We start from the raw sequence: 21,659 nt of genomic DNA, 5'->3' as shown, positions 1-21,659 counted from the left end.
AAAACACTTCTTTATGATTACAAAGAACAGAAGTCGTTGCTAAAGATAAGTGGAAGGAGAAAGAAATGGAGCAATGTCTGTGTCCAGTGTATCATCTGGAGTGTATCATCTATTGATCAAAATTAAAGGGGGAAAGCATTTGGGGTAATTTCATGGCCTATAAGTAAATCAGGAAGCAAATTGACAGCACATTTAAGAAACATTAGTCATATTCCAGATTTCAAATCATTGAGATGTTTTTGCTCCTTTAATATTGGAAACTTTCACCGTACCCAGAATTTGGAAATTAGCAAGAGATATGAGAATGGTAGTGAATGTAATTGATGTCACCAGCCACCGGAGTTCTGACACAATTAAAATAGTCCTGTTTTTTGTTTCCTATTCTGTGACTCCCCCTTTACCCCACACACCGTGATTGTTTTAGATCTGATAATGAAAAATAATTGTCATTATATAATATTTTTGTGAAAGTTTTGAACAAAAGTTTTAAATTTGATTCCATATATTTTTCAGCTGTTCCAGATCCACCAGAAAAAGTCAGATGGAGAGATCCAAGTGCCAGTGGAATCTTCCTTGCATGGGACCCACCAAAATATGATGGAGGCTCAAAAATTAAAGGCTATTTAATAGAGAAATGTCAACGTGGTGGTGAAAAGTGGGACGGATGTGGAGAACCAGTTAATGAATTGAAGTAAGATTATATGTCTAATTTTCTAATGTTTGCCATGTTTTAATTAATGCAAAAATAAACATTAATGCTGCATTTATGTTGAATAGGGTGGAAGTGACCAACCTCACAGAAGGTCAATGGTACTCATACCGGGTTAAAGCTGTGAATAGACAAGGTGCCAGCAGACCTAGTATACCTACAGATGATGTACAAGCTAATGATCCAAAAGGTACATTGTTACTAACAAATATAAAAATAATGTTTCCAAATCATCATTTTACTAAAGCCAGTTCCTTAATAATACATTCCAATCCTTTTAATTAGTGCGGCCAGATTTATATCACAAATGTTGACATTGTAATAAATTAAGTCACTATTGCAAGTTCTTTTATTCATGAAGAATTATTTTGATAAAGAATATTATTCAAGGTTACCTAAATTAATGATGTTATATCTGAGCATTACCGATAAATTTGTGCTCTATGCAACAAAATTATAACCATATAACCACATAACCATATAACAACTACAGCACGGAAACAGGCCCGTTCGGCCCTACCAGTCCACGCCGACCACTCTCCCTGACCTAGTCTCATCTACCTGCACTCAGACCATAACCCTCTAATCCTCTTATCCATATACCTATCCAATTTACTCTTAAATAATAAAATCGAGCCTGCCTCCACCACTTCCACCGGAAGCCCATTCCATACAGCCACCACCCTCTGAGTAAAGAAGTTACCCCTCATGTTACCCCTAAACTTTTGTCCCTCAATTCTGAAGCTATGTCCCCTTGTTGGAATCTTCCCCACTCTCAAAGGGAAAAGCCTACCCACGTCAACTCTGTCCGTCCCTCTCAAAATTTTAAAAACCTCTATCAAGTCCCCCCTCAACCTTCTACGCTCCAAAGAATAAAGACCCAACCTGCTCAACCTCTCTCTGTAGCTTAAGTGCTGAAACCCAGGCAACATTCTAGTAAATCTCCTCTGTACCCTCTCCATTTTGTCGACATCCTTCCTATAATTTGGCGACCAGAACTGCACACCATACTCCAGATTCGGCCTCACCAATGCCCTGTACAATTTTAACATTACATCCCAACTTCTATACTCGATGCTCTGATTTATAAAGGCAAGCATACCAAACGCCTTCTTCACCACCCTATCCACATGAGATTCCACCTTCAGGGAACAATGCACAGTTATTCCCAGATCCCTCTGTTCCACTGCATTCCTCAATTCCCTACCATTTACTCTGTACGTCCTATTTTGATTTGTCCTACCAAAATGCAGCACCTCACACTTATCAGCATTAAACTCCATCTGCCATCTTTCAGCCCACCCTTCCAAAAGGCCCAAGTCTCTCTGTAGACTTTGAAACTCTACTTCATTATTAACTGCACCACCTATCTTAGTATCATCTGCATATTTACTAATCCAATTTGCCACACCATCATCCAGATCATTAATGTAAATGACAAACAACAGTGGACCCAACACAGATCCTTGGGGTACTCCACTAGACACTGGCCTCCAACCTGACATACAATTGTCAACCATTACCCTCTGGTATCTCCCATTCAGCCATTGTTGAATCCATCTTGCAACCTCACTATTAATACCCAACGATTTAACCTTCTTAATCAACCTTCCATGTGGAACCTTGTCAAATGCCTTACTGAAGTCCATATAGACAACATCCACAGCCTTACCCTTATCAATTTCCCTGGTAACCTCTTCAAAAAATTCAAGAAGATTAGTCAAACATGACCTTCCAGGCACAAATCCATGTTGACTGTTTCTAATCAGGCCTTGTTTATCCAAATAATTATATATATTGTCCCTAAGTATCTTTTCCATTAATTTTCCCACCACAGACGTCAAACTAACAGGTCTATAATTGCTAGGTTTACTTTTAGAACCTTTTTTAAACAAAGGCACAACATGCGCAATGCGCCAATCTTCCGGCACCATCCCCGTTTCTAATGACGTTTGAAATATTTCCGTCATAGCCCCTGCTATTTCTGCACTAACTTCCCTCAATGTCCTAGGGAATATCCTATCAGGACCTGGAGACTTATCCACTTTTATATTTATCAAAAGTGTCCGTACCTCCTCTTCTTTAATCCTCATAATTTCCATCACTACTCTACTTGTTTCGCTTACCTCACATAATTCAATATCCTTCTCCTTATGGGGTGTGTAATTAGCATAGAGCTTTACATATGCTTCTAATTTGCAATTAATTAGTATTAATGATTCATATATTAGTGTATTCTTATTAAGACAATGAATTCTACATGGAATTATCCAATTGACTTTTATGTCAAGTGTGTCTCCACAAATGGAAATGGCAAAACTAAATTTGACCTTCAGTTTTCTTTTTTAAAATAGATCCAAATTAGTAATGTCTTCTTTGCTTATTACAGTGAGTCCAGAGATTCATCTTGACGTTAAGTTGCTTGCTGGCATTACTGTGAAGGCTGGCACAAAGATTGAGCTCCCAGCTGTTATCTCTGGTAAACCTGATCCTAGAATTACTTGGACAAAGGCTGAACACCTTCTGAAGCCCGACACCAGAGTAGTGATTGACATCAAACCTGGTCATTCCATTGTAACAATCTCAGATACCATGAGATCTGATAGTGGTACTTATATTATTGAAGCAGTAAACACTAGTGGCCGTGCGACTGCGGTTGTGGAAGTGAACATTCTAGGTAATTCAATTATTCAATCATTATTTACAATCATATCCATAATTTTCCTATGGAAAAATATCTACATATTTTGAAATTTTGTTTTTGCAGACAAGCCTGGCCAACCTGCTGCATTTGACATCACTGATATTACAAATGAATCCTGTAACTTGACATGGAATCCACCCAGAGATGATGGTGGTTCACGCATTACAAATTACATTGTGGAATATAAAGTTGGAACCAGTGAAATATGGAACAAGCTCTCTTCCACTATCAAAGAAACCAAATTCAAAGCAACAAATCTTAAACCACTAAAAGAATATACATTCAGAGTTTTGGCTGAAAACATGTATGGTATTGGAGAGCCATCTCAGCATGCTCCAATAATAGCGAAGTATGCTTTTGGTAAGGAAAATACTGTAAAATTATGTAAATTATAATTGAGACATTGTTCTGTTTTTAAATATTTTACACTTTAATGTTTTTAAAACCCATGGATATATGATTGTACATTAGATCCACCTGGTGCTCCAACAAATTTAAAAGGTTCAGATATTGCTAAAGATTCACTGACGCTGGCATGGTATGAACCTGAAGAAGATGGTGGTAGCCCAATCACTGGATACTTTATTGAAAAATATGATGCCAACACTGAAAAATGGCAAAGATGCAACAAGATGCCTATCAAAGACACAAGTTTCAGGTATTTATGAAGCATGAACTTAATTTTCAAAAGCCGTGATAACATGACAGTTTTACTTATTCTTTGAGGACTAGTTGATCTTCAAAACTTACCTCCTGGCTCAACAAAATAAAGCTCAATTCCTTTTCTGTTTTCTTGGGCCATAAGAAACTGATGAAATTAATTTTGCTTACTCACCTATATGGCTCCCTCCTGCCTGGCCTGATGGCAAAGACATTGTTATATTCCCATTCGGGAGATCAACTAAAATTGCAGTCAGACTGCCTCCATGAAGAAGAAGGCTGCTACCTCGTCCTTGGTTTGCCTTCTCTTGCGCAAAACAGTGGGTTAACAGAAGGTACTAAGAATGCATCAGTACAGTAGCAGGATCAAAATGTGGTTGTAAATGCACTCATGTTAATTAATCCATTGTTGGGTTTTTATCTGCAAGTAACATGTAAGCCTGACTAAAATGATAGAGCAATTGGAAAATAATACAGGCATTTCCCATGTTACATAAAAGTTCAATTTCTGAGAACTGTCTGCAAATCAAATTTCCATATGTCAGTAATATTTGTTTGTTATAACTGTTCATTATCATTTTGCTCAACATGCACTTATTATAATTTTTCATTTGAACACATTTCTTCTCTGTTCTTCCCCTTAATTAAACTCATGGAACATATTCAGTTAAAACTCCTCCCTCTCGCCTTAAACCAATGACTCTTGTTTTTAACAATCCATAAATGATTCTATCTACCTTATCTAAGTATTTGATTTGATTCCATGCGAAAAGTTGTTATAGAAATTTAAAACATTTCAGATTGAGGATAATATACTTTGCATGGCTGGAGGGTTGATTAAGCAACAAAAAAATAATAGTGACAAATGTGTTACTTTCAGTTCCGTCAGCTGTAACTAGCAGCATGAGGCAAAGAACAAGCTGGGATCACAGCTGTTCACCATCTATATTACTAAATTAAGTAAGGGAATTACATGTAGTATATCAAGGTCTGCTGATAATGTAAGGCTGGGTTATTGTATGAGTTAGGAGGATGCAGAGAGTTTTCAAGGTTCATAGATAAGCTAAGAAAATGAGTAAGACGTGATAGAAGGTCCTTTTCAGATTGGTAGTTTTGACTAGTTGGGTATTAATGCTTGGACATTAACTATTCCCACACTACATCAACAGTTAGGCTCAGGAGATCAAATTGCTTTGTGAGCTAATACAAAAATATAGCAGTAAGAAGAACAGGAAACTATTGATGTCTGAGATTTCCTGTTTATGGTATTACATATTCTTATTTGTAGCTAAATATATGAATGGTGACTTCTGATTGATTAGTTTTGTATGGGAGGAAAGAAAAAATACAAAATGGCAAAATATAATTAATCAGTCTATTTTTGACCATGGTAGAATGTGATTGTTGACAGCTGCAAATAGTTAACTAGACATCATGTGCAAAAGTTGTTTCAGTTATTCTAGATGTAAAACAATAGCTAAATTAATTGAAAACAAATGATCATGTACCTAAACATATTTTTCACAGATTAAAGGGGCTTACACCAAAGAAGAAGTACAAATTCCGTGTTCTGGCAGAGAATCTAGCTGGTCCTGGAAAACCTAGCCTAGAAACAGACCCAATCTTGGTGAAGGATCCTATTGGTATGTGTACAGTTATGCTTACCCAAGGAAATGTCTTACCTTTTTACGTGTTGAAATATTTGAAATATAGGCTAATATTGCTCGACTCTGCATGACTATAAGAATATTATATATTGTCAGCAACCATATTTGAAAAATCAAACACTACAATTTTTGAAGCATTTTTTGCTGTTTTCAAGGCAACATCTGTGCTGCAGAATATATGATGGAATTGACTATTAATACATAAGATTTGATCATTTATTATCACAAATTAATTTTTAGACCCACCATGGCCTCCTGGAAAGCCTAATATTAAAGATGTCATGAAGACTTCCGCTTTCTTAAATTGGAATAAACCAGAGCATGATGGAGGGGCAAAGATTGAATCTTACATCGTTGAATTGCAGAAGATTGGAACAGAAGACTGGGTCAGAGTAGCCGAAGGTATTCTCATGACTGAGTACTTCCTGAAAGGACTTATGGAGAAACAAGAATATTCATTCCGTATACGAGCTGTTAATAAAGCTGGCGAAAGTGAACCTAGTGAACCCAGTGATCCTGTGTTGTGCAAAGAGAGATTGAGTAAGTTACACTCATCTTATATACCATTTCTATAACAGTTAATGTCAAAAGTCATGCAATTTTAAATATAAGCAATATTTTCTTCTCTACAGACCCTCCTTCACCTCCACGTTGGCTTGAAGTTGTTAACATCACAAAGAATACTGCTGATCTCAAATGGACACCACCAGAAAAAGATGGTGGCTCTCCCATCACAAATTATATTGTGGAAAAAAGAGATGTAAGACGAAAAGGCTGGCAAACTGTTGATACAACAATAAAAGACATCAAATCCACAGTTACACCTCTTTCTGAAGGTTCACTATATGTATTCCGGGTTGCTGCAGAAAATGCAGTTGGTCAGAGTGAATACTGCGAACTGGAAGACTCCGTTCTTGCAAAAGATACCTTCAGTAAGCTTGTTTGTAATGTCTCTAGTCCTTGTGAATAATTAATTACATCTTTGGATTAATTTATCTCACCATGTATTAATGTTTCTCTCTAGCAACACCTGGGCCACCTTATGCCCTCACAGTCCTTGATGTAACCAAAAGACATGTTGAACTGAAATGGGAGGCTCCCAAAAATGATGGTGGAAGGCCAATACTGAGGTTATTTTAGTTATTTTTCTATATGATACATTTTGTCACCAAGACAGTAAATGTTTCTTTTGCATAAATTGAGTCTCTTTCCTTCTTAATATATTTACTACTTAAAATGGTTACTGAATGATTCCATAGGTACGTCATTGAAAAGAAAGAGAAATTAGGGACCCGTTGGGTTAAAGCTGGCAAGACTGCTGGACCAGAATGTAATTATAGAGTCACTGATGTAATTGAGGGCACTGAAGTACAATTCCAGGTTCGTGCTGAAAATGAAGCTGGCTGTGGGCATCCAAGTGAACCTACTGATTTGCTATCTATTGAAGATCCGACTAGTGAGTATAAATTGAAAGGAAACATGTCATTACAGAAATTTGCTTGAAATTTTGGACATAACCAGATTATATTATGTTATTTGTGTCTAGGTCCACCATCTCCTCCTCTTGAGTTACATGTGACAGATGCAAACAGAGATCAAATTTCTATTGAATGGAAACCTCCAGACAAAAATGGTGGTAGTCCTATTATTGGCTATCATGTTGAAATTTGTGAAGCAGGCACAGAGAAGTGGATGCGAATTAATTCTCGTCCAGTAAAAGAATTAAAATATAAAGCAGAAGAAGGCATTATTCCTGATAAAGAATATATCCTGAGAGTTAAGGCTGTTAATGCCATTGGAACAAGTGATCCGTCAGAAATTTCGGAAAATGTTACAGCTAAGGATTCAGACTGTAAGAACAATCTTTTGAAATATTTCCTATCCCATTCAAAAACTATATTCTTATTCTGTTAAAAACATTATCTATTTTATATGGTGTTTAAAAATATGTATTTTTATAGGTAATCCAACTATTGAAGTGCAGAGCAAAGACATGACTGTTGTGGAGGGCGAGAAGTTGAATATCCCTGTGCAGTTTAGAGCTGTGCCTGTACCAACTATTTCTTGGTTTAAGAATGGAAAGGAGCTCAAAATGGATGACAGAGTGACCAAACAGAGTGATTATACCCAGGCATCCATTGAAATTGCCAACTGTGTTCATGCTGACATGGGTGTCTACACAATTACATTGGAAAATAAACTCGGTTCAACAACAGGCACCATTAACGTTAAAGTCATAGGTAATAATTTGAAATGAAATGATGCAAGATTTTCTTAATTATTTTCTTGCCTGAAACACTGTTTCTGAACAAATCAAATGGTATTCTTTGACCATATAATCTTTATTTTCATTAAGGATTGCCTGGTCAGTGTAAAGATATAAAAGCAAGTGACGTCACCAAGAGTTCTTGCAAGATAAGCTGGGATCCTCCAGACTATGATGGTGGTAGTCCAATTTTACATTATGTTCTACAACGTCGGGAGGCTGGAAGAAGAACTTTCACACCAGTAATGTCAGGTGAAAATAAACTGACCTGGCAAGTAAAGGATCTTATTCCAAATAGCGAATACCACTTCCGTGTAAAAGCTGTTAATAAAATTGGTGGTGGTGAATTTACTGAGATTCGCAACCCAGTTATTGCAGAAGATCAAAAGCGTAAGTATTTCAGAAAATAAAAATGGCTTATGATATTGTCTTCCAAGCTTTTAATTCTCAGAACTTTTCAAATATTGTTAAAACTTGTGTTTGTAATTTTCCTTCAGAACGCCCTGACCCACCAGTTGATCTTGAGGTGAATGATCCATCATCAAAATCAGCAACACTCACATGGAAACCACCTCTTTTTGATGGTGGTTGTAAAATCATGGGTTATATCTTGGAAAAGATTGCAAAAGGAGGTGACAAATGGGAGAGATGCAATGAGTATTTGGTTCCTGTTCTGTCTTATACTGTAAAGAATCTTGAGGAGGGAATTGAATACCAGTTCCGTGCACGTGCTGAAAATATTGCAGGAATTAGTGATCCTTCAAGACTAACTCTACCAGTCAAAGCTTTGGACCCCATTGGTGAGTTTTTTTTTGGAAAACGTAGAAAAATCATTAAGTACAAGTAATTTTGATGCCTTCATATTTATAAATTTCTAAGTGATGAAACAAACAATTTGAAGGTTAAGCAATTAGGTAAAAAGGATTTTATTAATAGTTATTCTGTTTTTTGTGTAGACCCACCAAAAGTGAGCCTTGTCAGAAATCTTTCATCTGGATTAAATGTAAGAAAAGGTGAGGAGATAAGTCTCCTAGCTCGTATTTCCGGTTCTCCTTATCCAACTATAACATGGCTTCGAAATGATGAAGTGATTAGACCTGAGGAAATCAAGAAAAGAGTGACAAAATTAATACCAGCTAAGAAGAAGGAGGTTGTGGAGGAGGAGCCTTTCTCTCTCAGTATACCAGAACGGTTAACTCTTGACAACAGCCAAACAGGAGAGTCTCAAGTCATCGTGCGGGATTCCATCAGAAAAGACTATGGAAAATATACTATCAAAGTAGAAAATGATCATGGTGTTGCTCGTGCAAGTTGTGAAGTGATTGTCTTAGGTGAGATGTTACCCAAATTCTTTCATTGATATTCTGACATTTTGAGAAGAAATTGTTAAAAAATGTAAATATTTAGAGCATAGTTTAAGCATTTTGTATTTGGCATTCCAGACACACCTGGACCACCGGTCAATTTCATATTTGAGGAAGTCAGAAATGATTCTGTCATCTGTAAATGGGATCCTCCATTGGACAATGGCGGCAGTGAAATTCTTAACTTTATCTTGGAGAAGAAGGATAATTCCAAAGCTGGAATTGGCTGGATTACTATAACAACAACTCTTAGACATTGCAAATATCATGTGACAAAACTTATTGAAGGAAAGGAATATATTTTCCGTATAGCAGCAGAAAATAAATTTGGTCCTGGACCATCATGTGTTTCAAAACCACTTGTTGCTAAAAATCCATTTGGTAAGCTTTTACTTCTGTTTCTCAAAACCATAATTTAAGAAAAATGTTATCCATCATTATATTACAGAATATAATACAATGTAATACATTGTAATTACAACTCAGTAATACAATGTATTTTCTATTTTTCTATTTTTTTGTTATTATTTGACAATGGTTTATTGTTATCATTATTGCTATTTACTCATCCTCATTATTCCATTTTAGATCCTCCTGAAGCACCTGATAAACCAGAAGTGATGGATATCACTAGGAATAGTATGGTTGTTGCATGGAAGGAACCAAAGGACAATGGTAGCCCAATTTTAGGCTACTGGATTGAAAGAAAAGAAATTAGCAGCACACACTGGACTCGAGTTAATAAAGACTTATTAAATGCCCTAAAGGTTACAGCTGAAGGTCTTCTGGAGGGTTTAAATTACCTATTCAGGGTTTGTGCAGAAAATGCAGCTGGTCCTGGTAAATTCAGTCCACCGTCAGATTCCAAAAGAGCACAGGACCCAGTTTGTAAGTATTAGCTTAGCAGTGGTTAACAAACTTGAAAATCATAAAAAAATATATCAGGCTGTTATTCATTTTTTTTTCTTTCTTGTTTAAGTGCCACCAGGGCCACCAATACCAAGTATCGTTGATACATCAGCAACATCAATAGAAATAAAGTGGGATCCTCCCATCTACAATGGCGGAGGGGATATTGCTGGTTATCATGTTGACAAGCAACTTATGGGGTCAAGGGAATGGTCACGCTGCACGGATAGATTAGTTAAAGATCTCAAATACACAGTCGTTGGAGTTAGAGAAGATGCAGATTATATGGTTCGTGTGGTGGCAGTCAATAATGCTGGAGAAGGAGCTCCGGGTCAGACTGAAGTTGTAACCATAAAGGAGCCACAAGGTATTACGAATCTTACAACTACTTAGATTTATGTTTTTCAGTATTTTTATTATTCCTATTCACAAAAGTACTTTTTGTTTTCCAGTGCCTCCAACGATAGAATTTGATGTAAGTGTAAGAAATGGTATTCTAAAACAGGCTGGAGAAGTCATTAGACTTCCTGCCATTGTAACAGGTCGACCAACTCCAGAAATTAAATGGAACAAGGAAGAAGGAGGACCATTTGATGAAAAACTTGCTCAGATTGAAACAGTTGGTAAAACGACAGAATTAATTATAAATAATTCACAAAGAAGTGATTTTGGTAGATATATAGTTACTGCAACAAACGCCAGTGGTAGCAAAGCTGCATGGACTCGAGTGGATATTGTAGGTAAGCCTCAAAGTAAAGAGACAAAAGTAAAAAAAGATTGATGTTTATATTATAATATTAAATCTCATTGGTTTGTGCTTCCTTTTCTTCCAGATGTTCCGGGGCCTATCTTGGATCTAAAACCTGTAGTTGTTACAAGAAAGATGATATTACTTAACTGGTCGGAACCTATAGATGATGGTGGTAGTGCTATAATTGGCTATGTTATTGAAAGAAAGGATGCTAAAATGCATTCCTGGAGGCAACCTATTGAAACAGAAAAATCCAAATGTGATATTGTCGGTCTTCTTGAAGGACAGGAATATATGTTCCGAATTTGTGCTAAAAATAAATATGGTTGTGGCCCCACCGACATACTTGGACCAATAGCTGCAGTTGATCCCCTAGGTGAGAGAAATAAAAAGAAAGACAAATAATTTCTGGACATTCTGTTACATGTTTGAATTTAACATACTCTTTAATTATAGGTCCACCAACTTCACCTGAGACGTTTAGGTACGCTGATAGAACAAAGTCAACCGTTACACTCACCTGGAAACCTCCAAGAAGTGATGGTGGTCGTCCTGTTATAGGGTACTTTGTTGAAAAGAAAAGACATGATCAGCCTGAATTTGAGAAAGCTAACAAACAGATTTGTCGAGACACAACCTTGACGGTGGATAATCTTGAGGACTTAAACATGTATGACTTCCGTGTCAGAGCTGTTAATGAAATTGGAGAAAGTGAACCATCAATTACTCTCAATGTAATAGTGCAAGATGATGAAGGTAACTGCATTCGATTGTTATTTTCTGTGCTATTGACCTGTTTTTAAAAAATCATGTCAAAAAACATTTTTTCAACTTTGATCAATATTTTTGTTCTTACATTCATTTATTTTCCTAATAGTGCCTCCCATAGTAAGACTGCTATTAAGAATTAAGAAAGATGTAATAGCTGTTAAAGTTGGAGAATCAGTTGAAATTCCTGCTGAGGTGGAAGGTCTCCCTTTTCCCAAAATTGAATGGAGCAAAGGCGAGACTCCAGTGGAAAAATCAACTGACCGACAGAAGATAGATACTGAAGTAGTGTCAAGAACAAACGCATTAACAAAGTTTAGTATTCCTACAACCATTAGAAAAGATACAGATACTTACACCATTACTGCTTCAAACCGCCTGGGAACAGCATCTCAGACAGTTAACATAAATATTCTAGGTAAGGAAACACAACACAAGAAAATGTTTCAAAATTTATACAAAAATGTGTCCAAATTAATGATGGTGTTATAATGTTATTTTGTTTTCCTTTTTCTTAACCATAGATAAACCTTTCCCTCCAAGGAACTTTAAAGTCTCTGATATTAAAGCTGAATCCTGTTATCTGACTTGGGATGCACCTGAGGACAATGGTGGGAGTGAAATAACTAACTACGTTGTTGACAAGCGTGATGCAAGCACAAAGAAATCCGAATGGGAGGAAATCACAAAATACATTATTGAAAGACGATATGGGGTAATGTTCTTTTTCATATTACTGTATTAAATTTATATATTTAACTACTTCTAACAATAATCTAGTAAATGTTATATATATATATATATAATCAAAATGTTATCTATTTTAGGTATGGAAACTGACAACTGATGGAGAATATCAGTTTAGAATCAGAGCCGAGAACAAATATGGAATTAGTGATGGCTGCATGTCTGAAAAAGTGACAATCAAGGATCCATACAGCCTCCCAGGACCACCAAGTAAACCAAATGCATCTGATGTTACAAGGTCTTCTATGCTTGTATCTTGGACAGCTCCACTAGACAATGGGGGTAGTCCAATTACTGGTTATTATATAGAGAAGAGAGAAGTAGATGGTGTGTATTGGTCACGTGTCAATAGAGCTCCTGTGACAAAGCCATCTGTGAAAGGCCTAGATTTCACCGTCCTCCGCTTATTAGAAGATGTTGAATATCAGTTCCGAGTGATGGCTACAAACGCTGCTGGAACTGGACCTCCAAGTGAACCTTCCGATCCAGTTTTGGCATCCGATCCTAAGTGTGAGTATTAATAAATCTATGTTTATCAGTTATGCATTTCTAATTCTGAGATTTAAAAAAATAATTGAGTGGAAGGGGTAATGAGTGAACAATTATAGAGCAATTATGTAGCTGCTCTAGAGATGGTCAACATCTTCGGGTTCCTAAGCATCCATTTAACCAGCAAACTAACCAGGTCTCTTCACACTAATGTGGTGATGAGGAAAACACATCAGCAAATTTACTTTCATAAGCATCTGCGAAGATTTGGCTCATCCACAAGGATTCTCTTGAACTTCTACAGATGCACCATGGAAAGTATTCTGAGGGGGTGCATTCTATCCTGTTCTGGCATTTGCTCTGCTCTTGACCGCTGGAACCTGCAAAGAGTGGTGAACACAGTCCAGTCCGTCACATCTTCATTGTTTCCTTACATCTAGTCCATCTTCAAAATCGTTGCATCAGGGAGGCTGGAAGTATTATGAAGGATGCCTGTACTCTTACTATTGATACCTCATTCATTTATTCCATTATTCTACTTTGATACATTACTTTGCTCCACTTCAGACCACACTACAATCTGCTGCAATGCATTTGTTGTGGTTTTTATTGTTGTCTCTATCATTATCGTTAGCTTCATGTGAACAAGGAATTTCATTGCACCCTGATGTATAGGCCAAAAAACTAATCCGAATCTGGAACTTTTCCTAAAATCAGAATTGCCTTAAATAATCCACATACAGTCATATATTAAAGGCTGATATTTTAATTATCAAAGAATATATACCATAATGTAAATTACATTTTTATTTGCTCTTATTTAAGCTATCAAATTGTTTGCATTCACACTGCAAAAAAATGGAAATTGGCATATGCATTACATGTTCTGTTTCTCCCCCAAAGATCCTCCAGGTGCTCCCTCCTGTCCTGAAGTCACTGACAAAACTAAAAATACTGTAAAGCTCGCATGGAAATCCCCAGAAAAGGATGGTCATAGCCCAATCCAAGGTTATATTGTCGAGATGCAGGAAGAAGGTTCAACTGATTGGAAAAGAGCATCAGAGCCAGATAAATTGGTTCGTAAATGTGAATATGAAGTGCCCAATTTACAAGCACTCAAGAAATATAGGTTCCGGATTAAAGCTGTTAATGCTGTAGGAGAATCTGAACCAAGTTTATCCACTTCAGAAATACTTATGAAGGAAACGCTGGGTAAGCACTTCTAGATACTTAAGTCTGTTCGAATGTACATTTTGTAGGACATCCTAACATATTTTTCTTTGTGATTTGCAGAGGAACCCAATGTCACATTGGAAGTTGGTGCAAAGGACTTCCTTAGTTGTCATACAGGAACACCTCTGAGAATCCCAGCTATTGTAACAGGCCGTCCTATTCCAAAGATTAGTTGGGAATTTGAAGGACCAGCTAAAACAGTTATAAAGGTATAAAATATTTGAATTATATGTAAGTGCAATCACTTACGTTTCCTGAATAGACTGGGAGCCATCCAATTTCTATATCCCTTGGATATATGAGGGATGTGCTCCAGAATATTATGATAGGGAAAATTAACAAAAGGTAATATATTGCTCCAATTATTTAAGTGTGTCAAGAGGTTAATTTTCCTCCTTATGGAATCTTCAGAATGTAACACATTCCTAAACAAAAATAAATCTCAATCTGATCACCCTGTATCGTTTCATCCAAATATTTAATGGTCGAAATTGGTTAGAAGTCAAAAGTAATTACATTAACATGTTTTCAACATATTAGATCAAATTTCAAAGCTTAATTCTTGAATCGGTTATAGCTCAAAGCATGAGTGTTGTTTTCTGTAGTTTGTACTAAATAGTAATACAGAATCACCAATTGTTCAATATTTGGAAGACTAATGAATCAGGGCCCCCAGCTGGCATTCTGATAGAAAGAAACCTCTCAAATTTTCACTTCCCACTATTTGAGCAATCCCGATTTGATTCTCACTCAATAAGATGCACACTCAGTAAAACCATCTTACTCTCAGCAGATTATATTCTTGGGTATTATCTTCCTAATTCCTTGCTAGATGTAATGTGGGTTATTTAAGGATACTTTATCTTACGGTGAGAAAAATATGAGTCTTTAATTAGCAATCTGAACATCACTGACTGTTTCTCCAGGTAGACTTTACATACTCTAACTTCCGTGGAGCATAACAAACCCCCTTTCATGGATGATTGGAATATAAGTTGTATCGCTAAGTGATTCCTTTTTTTAAAGTGGAATAAAATCTACCAATAAAAGGTATCTTTCAATGAAAAGGTATCTTTTAATGGCCTGTGATCTGTGTCCCCCCCAAAGTATGTTAACAAAAGTGCTTCCATTGTGTTTAAGCCAAACGGAATTCAACATTCAGCCTCATTGAAATAGATGAGGTGATGCTGTGCCATTGTAGTATTTTAATGCACCAGGCTTCTCATGAAATCCAGATAGCTCTAATGATGAGTTCGCTCAAAGAAATTGGTAGAGGGAGTGGAGGTGAACGTGTGTGGGAAAATCTGAATATGTCATAATCAACAGTAATTTTGTGAAGCACTTCACAAAAAAATAAAAACGTAATACTTTCTGAGGAAGTTTTTTTTTAAATTGGTACTGCACTGCCTTGATCGAACACTATTTGGGCTGTTCAGCACTTGATAAAGCTGAATGGTGCCAGAACCCAATCAGCAAAGTAAAACAGGCTTTTTTCCTATTTTAGGAAGCCAGGGCATTGACTCATTTAGAATCCTACATGAATATAATATCACAAGGTTCTTAGATATCAATATCACAGCTGATTTGCGTCCCGTCCATTCCGACCTCAATGATACTCAGTTTTTGAGCATTCAGTGATAAAATGTATTTTTCACCCATTGACCACAAAGAGAAATGTAGTTAGTCAGAGTTGCACAGCACAGAAACAGGTACTTCGGTTCACCACATCCGTGCCAACCTTTTTGCCCACAGACACTAATTTCACTTGTCCACATAAGGTTCATGATCCTTTTATGGCTTGGGTGTTTAAGTTCCTGTCTAAATATCTCTTAAACAGTGATTGTATCTGAATCCACTGCAGTTGTAACTTCAGTAAGATTAGCATAACCTAGTACAAAATTCTGAAAAGACAATCTTCAGATTTCTTTTTTCCTGAGCGTCGCATGAAGGTTCGCATACATCACTTCTGGCAAATGATTTCTCTGCCAAAAGAGGATTGCAGCCAAGCAATAGACCATCCATTCTCAATGGTTATTTTCTATGGATTTCTCTGTGCCTCTCATATTTAAACCTCTCATTAAAATAAAATTTACATTTTATGTCAAACCAGCATGAGAGCAAGCTGCCCCATTTTAGATGAGAAGTTTGAATTACATTGGAGCTAATGTTTTGACAGATCTGTTCAGTTAACACAACTGATTCACCTCCAATCAGTTAAGTTGCGTTATGTATGATATTAGGTTTAGATCAGCATCAAGACAATATAAAATGATGCCACGTACACCATAGGTATAGCAACATCCAGCATGACATAATGGCACAAGAATTCAGGGCAAGCTTAAGGTGAAATCTTCTAAATAAATTTAGATTAAGCAAAACTTGTAACAATTGATATTTTACTCTTTATAGGATGAAGTGCATAGTGTACCAGCTGATGCTCAGGTAATAACATGGTTTATGATACTTTTGTAAAAGTCTCAAATTTGGAATTGCAAAATTGGAATTTGCATTTTACTGAATTCTTCTTCTTCCCGTTGCCTTTTATAGATTGACTGTGCAGATACTAAGACAGCTGTGATTATTCCAGCATGCAATAGAACCCACTCTGGTCGATACAATATTACTGCTAAGAACAAGGCTGGTCAAAAGACATTACATGTCAGAGTAAATGTTCTTGGTATGTAATTGTTTTCTTCAATTTATTTGAAATAGAATGAATTGCAGTAGTTTGATATGATTCTTAAATTATCTTTTACATGTAACAGATATGCCAGGATCACCAAAAGATCTCAAAGTGAGTGATATTACTAGGAGTACCTGCAGACTTTCATGGAAGCCTCCAGACAATGATGGTGGAGACAGAATTAAATGCTACGTTATAGAGAAAAAGACTGTGGAAGGAAAGGCTTGGGTAAAAGTTAATACTTCCTGTGTGGGCACATCATATCTTGTACCTGATCTTATTGATGGGCAGGAATATTTCTTCCGTGTCCGTGCAGAAAACCGATTTGGCATTGGTTCACCCGTGGAAACTATTCAGAGGACTAAAGCAAGAGATCCAATTCGTAAGTTTCTGGTTTATAATGTATACTAATATATTTCAGGTATCTGCACAACTTCAGTTGATGAATATACGTTTATACTTCAGATCCTCCTGAGCCACCAACAAAACTCAAAGTTGCTTTGGTTACTAAGAACACAGTTTCACTTACTTGGAGACCACCAAAGAATAATGGCGGGGCTCCAGTAACACATTACATTATTGAAAGTCTTGTCGTGGATCCAATGGGACAAAGGAAGGAATCTTGGAAACAGTGCAATAGACGCGATGTGGAAGAAACCAAGTTTACAGTAGAAGATCTCACTGAGGGTGGAGAGTATGAATTCCGTGTAAAAGCTGTTAATGAGGCTGGCACCAGTAAACCATGTAACTCTGTTGGGCCTATAACAGTGAAAGACCAGACTTGTAAGTATTTACATAATTACATCATAACAGACCAATGGAAATATAGGAACTCAAAATTTTATTGTTTCTAAACCGCAATTAATATTTTCACGTCTAGGTCCACCTGCAATTGAACTTAAAGAATTCTTAGAGGCAGAACAGCATACAGACATTAACATCATTGCAAAAGTGAAGGGCACACCATTCCCAACGTTGACTTGGTACAAAGCATCTGTCAATAAACCAGAAGAAAAATCTAAAGTAGAATACGATCAGCATGTCAACAAAATTGTGACTGAGGATGGTTGCACTCTACTCATTCATCAGTCTCTTCGGAAGGACACTGGTATTTATACTCTCACTGCTACAAACAGCTTGGGAACTGATTCCAAGGAAATGAGACTCAATGTTCTTGGTAATTTTTATATTATTTCCATAAATTCTTCATTTTGTTAATGCATTCCTGTCATTTTACTATAAAGTATAGTTTTTGTTTCCTATTGATTAGGTCACCCTGGTCCTCCAGTGGGTCCAATTAAGTTTGAGGGAATTAGTGCTGAGAAAATGACCCTTTCATGGCTACCTCCAAAAGATGATGGTGGCTCCAAGATCACCAACTACGTCGTTCAGAAAAGAGAAGCAAGTAGGAAGTTTTGGATTCAAGTTACCAGCGATGTTAAGGAGTGCATGTGCGAAGTGCCCAAGTTATTGGAAGGACACGAATATGTATTCCGCGTTCTGGCTCAGAATAAATATGGTATTGGAGACCCACTTGACAGTGAACCGGAGACAGCAAGAAATCTGTTTAGTATGTATTGAAATATAATTTTCCTACATTTTCTATACTTTGATCTTGCTAACATCATATATATATATATATATCCAATATTATCAATTTTTCTGGACTTGTAAAGTAGTTTAGTAGTATTTCTGTTCAAATTTTAACAAACAATTGCAGGGTGTCTAATTGTGTTCACTCTATAATAAATATAATCTGTTTTTTTATGCATACTTCTCTAAAATCTCTTATAAAGTTACATTTTCAAAATTTGACTTCAATATTACTTTCAGAATATACCTTGTATATTAAAACATTTTTTTTTTAACAGCTGTACCTGGAGCTTGTGACAAACCAACTGTGGGTAGTGTGAAATGTGATAGCATGGTAGTCAATTGGGAAGAACCAGAATATGATGGTGGATCTCCAGTAACTGGCTACTGGTTAGAGCGTAAAGATACCACTGGAAAGAGGTGGAACAGGGTAAATCGTGATCCAATTAGGATTATGACACTTGGAGTATCCCATCATGTAACTGACCTTATAGAAGGCTCATTTTATCAGTTCCGTGTGTTTGCCATCAATGCAGCAGGTGTTGGGCCTCCAAGCATACCTTCTGACCCAACAATGGCAAGAGATCCCATAGGTGAGCATTTTTTTATGATTGGTATTTTGAGATTTTTATATATGCATAATTTCTCTGGGAGATTGAAGCACATTTGCAGCTGTTTAAACAATTCTATGGAATATGGAACCTAATTGTCTTTAGTAATGCTAGCAGCCCTTAGGAAATTCATGGCCATATTGCAAGCAGTCCTTTTAATTAACGTAAAGCAAACATAGTAATAGTAATACATTAACAAATATTGAATACTAAAGACTAAATTTCTTATAAATCCAGTTTTAAATCCTAAGCTTTATGATGCGCATAACTTTTTTTTTTTTTTAAACAGCACCACCTGGTCCTCCGTTTCCTAAGGTGACAGACTGGACTAAGTCAACTGTAGATCTTGAATGGTGTCCACCAATAAAAGATGGTAGATCCAGAATCACTGGCTATTTTGTTGAATTTAAGGAGGAAGGAAAAGAAGAGTGGGAGAAGGTAAATTCAAATTAATGAATTACATTTTTTTAGACATGGATGTGATTTAAATTTCGCTTTCTCCAGCCCCACCACCACTGGCCCCCATCCCTGTCCAGTCCTTAACTTTGCCTATGCCAGGCAGCTGTTGAGCACAACCATGACAATCTGCCTGTCCACTCCTTTAGTGTCTAAACATGGACAGTCAAATCATTAAAATGGCTCAGTCTCAATTCCAATGCAATCTTGCCCAATGACCTGGTCTTAAAACAATGGTAAAAGCAAAAATGCAGCCTGAGTCTCTCAGGCCTGCAGTGGCAGTTTTGCCTTAGATCTTCAGTATGAGAACATCAGCTTCAAATTCAATCTTCTGAAAGGCCCTTGAAACAAAAAGACTTTTTCACCATTTTTTGGGGCACCTTCATACCTTTTGCTTCTGTTATCCCCTCCCATATCCGAAGGCACATAATCGAGGCCCACTAATTATATCCCTGTAGATGGTTCTTTTTGAGAATAATAACTGAAAAATTAGGTTTAATGGGTATTGTAGTCTTTAGTTTGAACCTTTTGTAACACTAGCCTCATTAAATCCTTCAGACAAAATCAGAAATGTCAAAAAGGGCAATGTGAAAGTTAGCTAGGTTTTTCCTTCCATGTGCCACTTACCTATCATGGAAGAATACTGCTTGCCTGCTTTCATTGAAACCGAAACAATGTTTCACAATTTTGGCTTACACAATTACCTTTTCTGCTGGTCTTTACAGGTTAAAGACAAGGAAATTAGAGGCACAAAGTTTGTTGTTCCAGGATTGAAAGAGGGAAGCATGTACCGATTCAGGGTAAGGGCAGTAAATGCTGCTGGTGTTGGTGATCCTGGAGAGGTTTCTGATGCCATTGAAGTCAAGGATAGAACAGGTGAAAAAAATGAATTTTATATATTTAAATTAATTGTATTTTCATTTCAGTACCTCACTTTGGCAATATTAAATATCTGAAATTGTATTTTTGTATTCTAGTTCTTCCAGATATTAACTTGGACGCCAGCATGAGAGACAAAATTGTGGTGCATGCGGGTGGTGTCATTCGTATCTTGGCATATGTATCAGGCAAACCATCTCCAGAGATCGCATGGGAGAAGGATGATAACCCAATCCCAAAAGAAGCTGCAATTGAAACCACGGTGATCAGTTCTGCTCTTGTTATAAAGAATTGTCAGCGCAACCATCAAGGAGTATACAATCTTATTGCTAAGAATGCAGGAGGCGAGAGAAGAAAAACCATTATTGTTGAAGTTTTGGGTAAATATTGTTTACTGATTTGATACAATGCAATCTTTTTTTTTCCAAGAACATGAAAAATAATTTTTATTTTAATTACAGATGTTCCTGGGCCAATTAGTGAACCTTTCTGCTGTGAAAACCTGACAAGAGATTCCTGCAAATTAACATGGTTCCTTCCAGAAGATGATGGTGGTTCTGCTATTACCAACTATGTCATCGAGAAACGTGAAGTTGAACGTCGTGGCTGGTCACCTATCTCATACACAGTCACTAGACAAAATGCTGTTGTCCAGGGTCTGATACTAGGAAATGCTTATTTCTTTAGAATTGCAGCCGAAAATATCATCGGCATAGGCCCATGGGTGCAGACAAAACAAGAAATTGTAGTTAAAGAGCCAGTGTGTAAGTAATGCTTTTAGTTTCAAGATTTCCCTTTTTCAGATATCAAATGAATCTATTTTAGTCACTGAATACACTAACTGTTTTATTTTTCTTGTAGCTGTTCCTGAACGTCCTGAAGATCATGAAGTGACAGCAGTTACAAAACAATCAGTAAGCTTGAAATGGAAGCCTCCTAAATATGACGGTGGCTCAGACATTACAATGTACATTCTTGAGTGTCGTTTAATTGGTAAAGAGAAGTTCATCAAAGTTACTAAAGAGAAATTATTAAATCGAATGTTTACGCATAGTGCCTTAAAGGAAGGTGATACGTACGAGTATCGCGTCAGTGCAGTAAATGCTGTTGGACAAGGCAAACCATCATTCTGTACAAAACCAATAACTTGCAAGGATCAGCTTGGTAAGA

At 36.7% G+C, this 21,659-nt stretch overlaps 1 protein-coding gene across 1 annotated transcript in view; it reads left to right on the top strand.

Annotated features, from left to right (window-relative positions):
• Positions 1-21,659, top strand: part of ttn.2 (titin, tandem duplicate 2) — a 314,983-nt gene that overhangs the window by 224,082 nt on the left and 69,242 nt on the right. Inside the window, exons 196-233 of the mRNA XM_078404016.1 lie at positions 514-691; positions 778-899; positions 3,099-3,386; positions 3,477-3,773; positions 3,885-4,071; positions 5,601-5,716; positions 5,981-6,280; positions 6,373-6,672; positions 6,765-6,870; positions 7,000-7,196; positions 7,287-7,592; positions 7,702-7,980; positions 8,097-8,396; positions 8,504-8,806; positions 8,963-9,337; positions 9,449-9,751; positions 9,959-10,258; positions 10,350-10,646; positions 10,732-11,019; positions 11,113-11,406; positions 11,487-11,786; positions 11,908-12,216; positions 12,323-12,513; positions 12,626-13,055; positions 13,938-14,246; positions 14,328-14,476; positions 16,677-16,709; positions 16,815-16,944; positions 17,033-17,332; positions 17,416-17,733; positions 17,831-18,127; positions 18,221-18,520; positions 18,822-19,136; positions 19,444-19,592; positions 20,336-20,486; positions 20,588-20,869; positions 20,951-21,253; positions 21,351-21,653. Of these exons, the coding sequence (XP_078260142.1) occupies positions 514-691; positions 778-899; positions 3,099-3,386; positions 3,477-3,773; positions 3,885-4,071; positions 5,601-5,716; positions 5,981-6,280; positions 6,373-6,672; positions 6,765-6,870; positions 7,000-7,196; positions 7,287-7,592; positions 7,702-7,980; positions 8,097-8,396; positions 8,504-8,806; positions 8,963-9,337; positions 9,449-9,751; positions 9,959-10,258; positions 10,350-10,646; positions 10,732-11,019; positions 11,113-11,406; positions 11,487-11,786; positions 11,908-12,216; positions 12,323-12,513; positions 12,626-13,055; positions 13,938-14,246; positions 14,328-14,476; positions 16,677-16,709; positions 16,815-16,944; positions 17,033-17,332; positions 17,416-17,733; positions 17,831-18,127; positions 18,221-18,520; positions 18,822-19,136; positions 19,444-19,592; positions 20,336-20,486; positions 20,588-20,869; positions 20,951-21,253; positions 21,351-21,653 (9,705 nt within the window). The remainder of the gene's footprint in view (positions 1-513; positions 692-777; positions 900-3,098; positions 3,387-3,476; positions 3,774-3,884; positions 4,072-5,600; positions 5,717-5,980; positions 6,281-6,372; positions 6,673-6,764; positions 6,871-6,999; positions 7,197-7,286; positions 7,593-7,701; positions 7,981-8,096; positions 8,397-8,503; positions 8,807-8,962; positions 9,338-9,448; positions 9,752-9,958; positions 10,259-10,349; positions 10,647-10,731; positions 11,020-11,112; positions 11,407-11,486; positions 11,787-11,907; positions 12,217-12,322; positions 12,514-12,625; positions 13,056-13,937; positions 14,247-14,327; positions 14,477-16,676; positions 16,710-16,814; positions 16,945-17,032; positions 17,333-17,415; positions 17,734-17,830; positions 18,128-18,220; positions 18,521-18,821; positions 19,137-19,443; positions 19,593-20,335; positions 20,487-20,587; positions 20,870-20,950; positions 21,254-21,350; positions 21,654-21,659) is intronic.

The sequence above is a fragment of the Rhinoraja longicauda genome, chromosome 8, assembly GCF_053455715.1.
Source record: "Rhinoraja longicauda isolate Sanriku21f chromosome 8, sRhiLon1.1, whole genome shotgun sequence".
Classification (NCBI taxonomy): Eukaryota; Metazoa; Chordata; class Chondrichthyes; order Rajiformes; family Arhynchobatidae; genus Rhinoraja; species Rhinoraja longicauda.
This window is presented reverse-complemented; position numbering and strand designations above follow the sequence as displayed.